The following is a 204-nucleotide window of genomic DNA, read 5'->3' on the forward strand; positions in this document are numbered from 1 at the left end:
GGCGATGGGTACCCTGAAGAGGAAGGCATTCGACGTCGGGGAGGACGAGGTGGAGGGCAGGTATCGGAAGTACAGCTATGAGCAGCCAAAGTCCCCCTACCCCATGTCGGACAACGGCGAGTGCCGGGGCAATGGCTTCGGGGGCAGCGCCGGGTCCCCCCAGGTGGCTTTCAAGACTGGGAAGAGGCCTGCCGGGAACGACGC

General features: G+C 65.2%; 1 protein-coding gene across 1 annotated transcript in view; it reads left to right on the plus strand.

Annotated features, from left to right (window-relative positions):
• Window positions 1–10: 10 nt before the first annotated feature.
• Window positions 11–204, plus strand: part of LOC104542992 (putative fidgetin-like protein 2) — a gene marked incomplete at its 5' end in the record, with an annotated part of 1,649 nt that continues 1,455 nt past the window's right edge. Inside the window, one exon of the mRNA XM_010187474.1 lies at window positions 11–202. Within this exon, the coding sequence (XP_010185776.1) occupies window positions 11–202 (192 nt within the window). The remainder of the gene's footprint in view (window positions 203–204) is intronic.

Source organism: Mesitornis unicolor, unplaced genomic scaffold (genome assembly GCF_000695765.1).
Source record: "Mesitornis unicolor isolate BGI_N332 unplaced genomic scaffold, ASM69576v1 scaffold31316, whole genome shotgun sequence".
NCBI lineage: Eukaryota > Metazoa > Chordata > Aves > Mesitornithiformes > Mesitornithidae > Mesitornis > Mesitornis unicolor.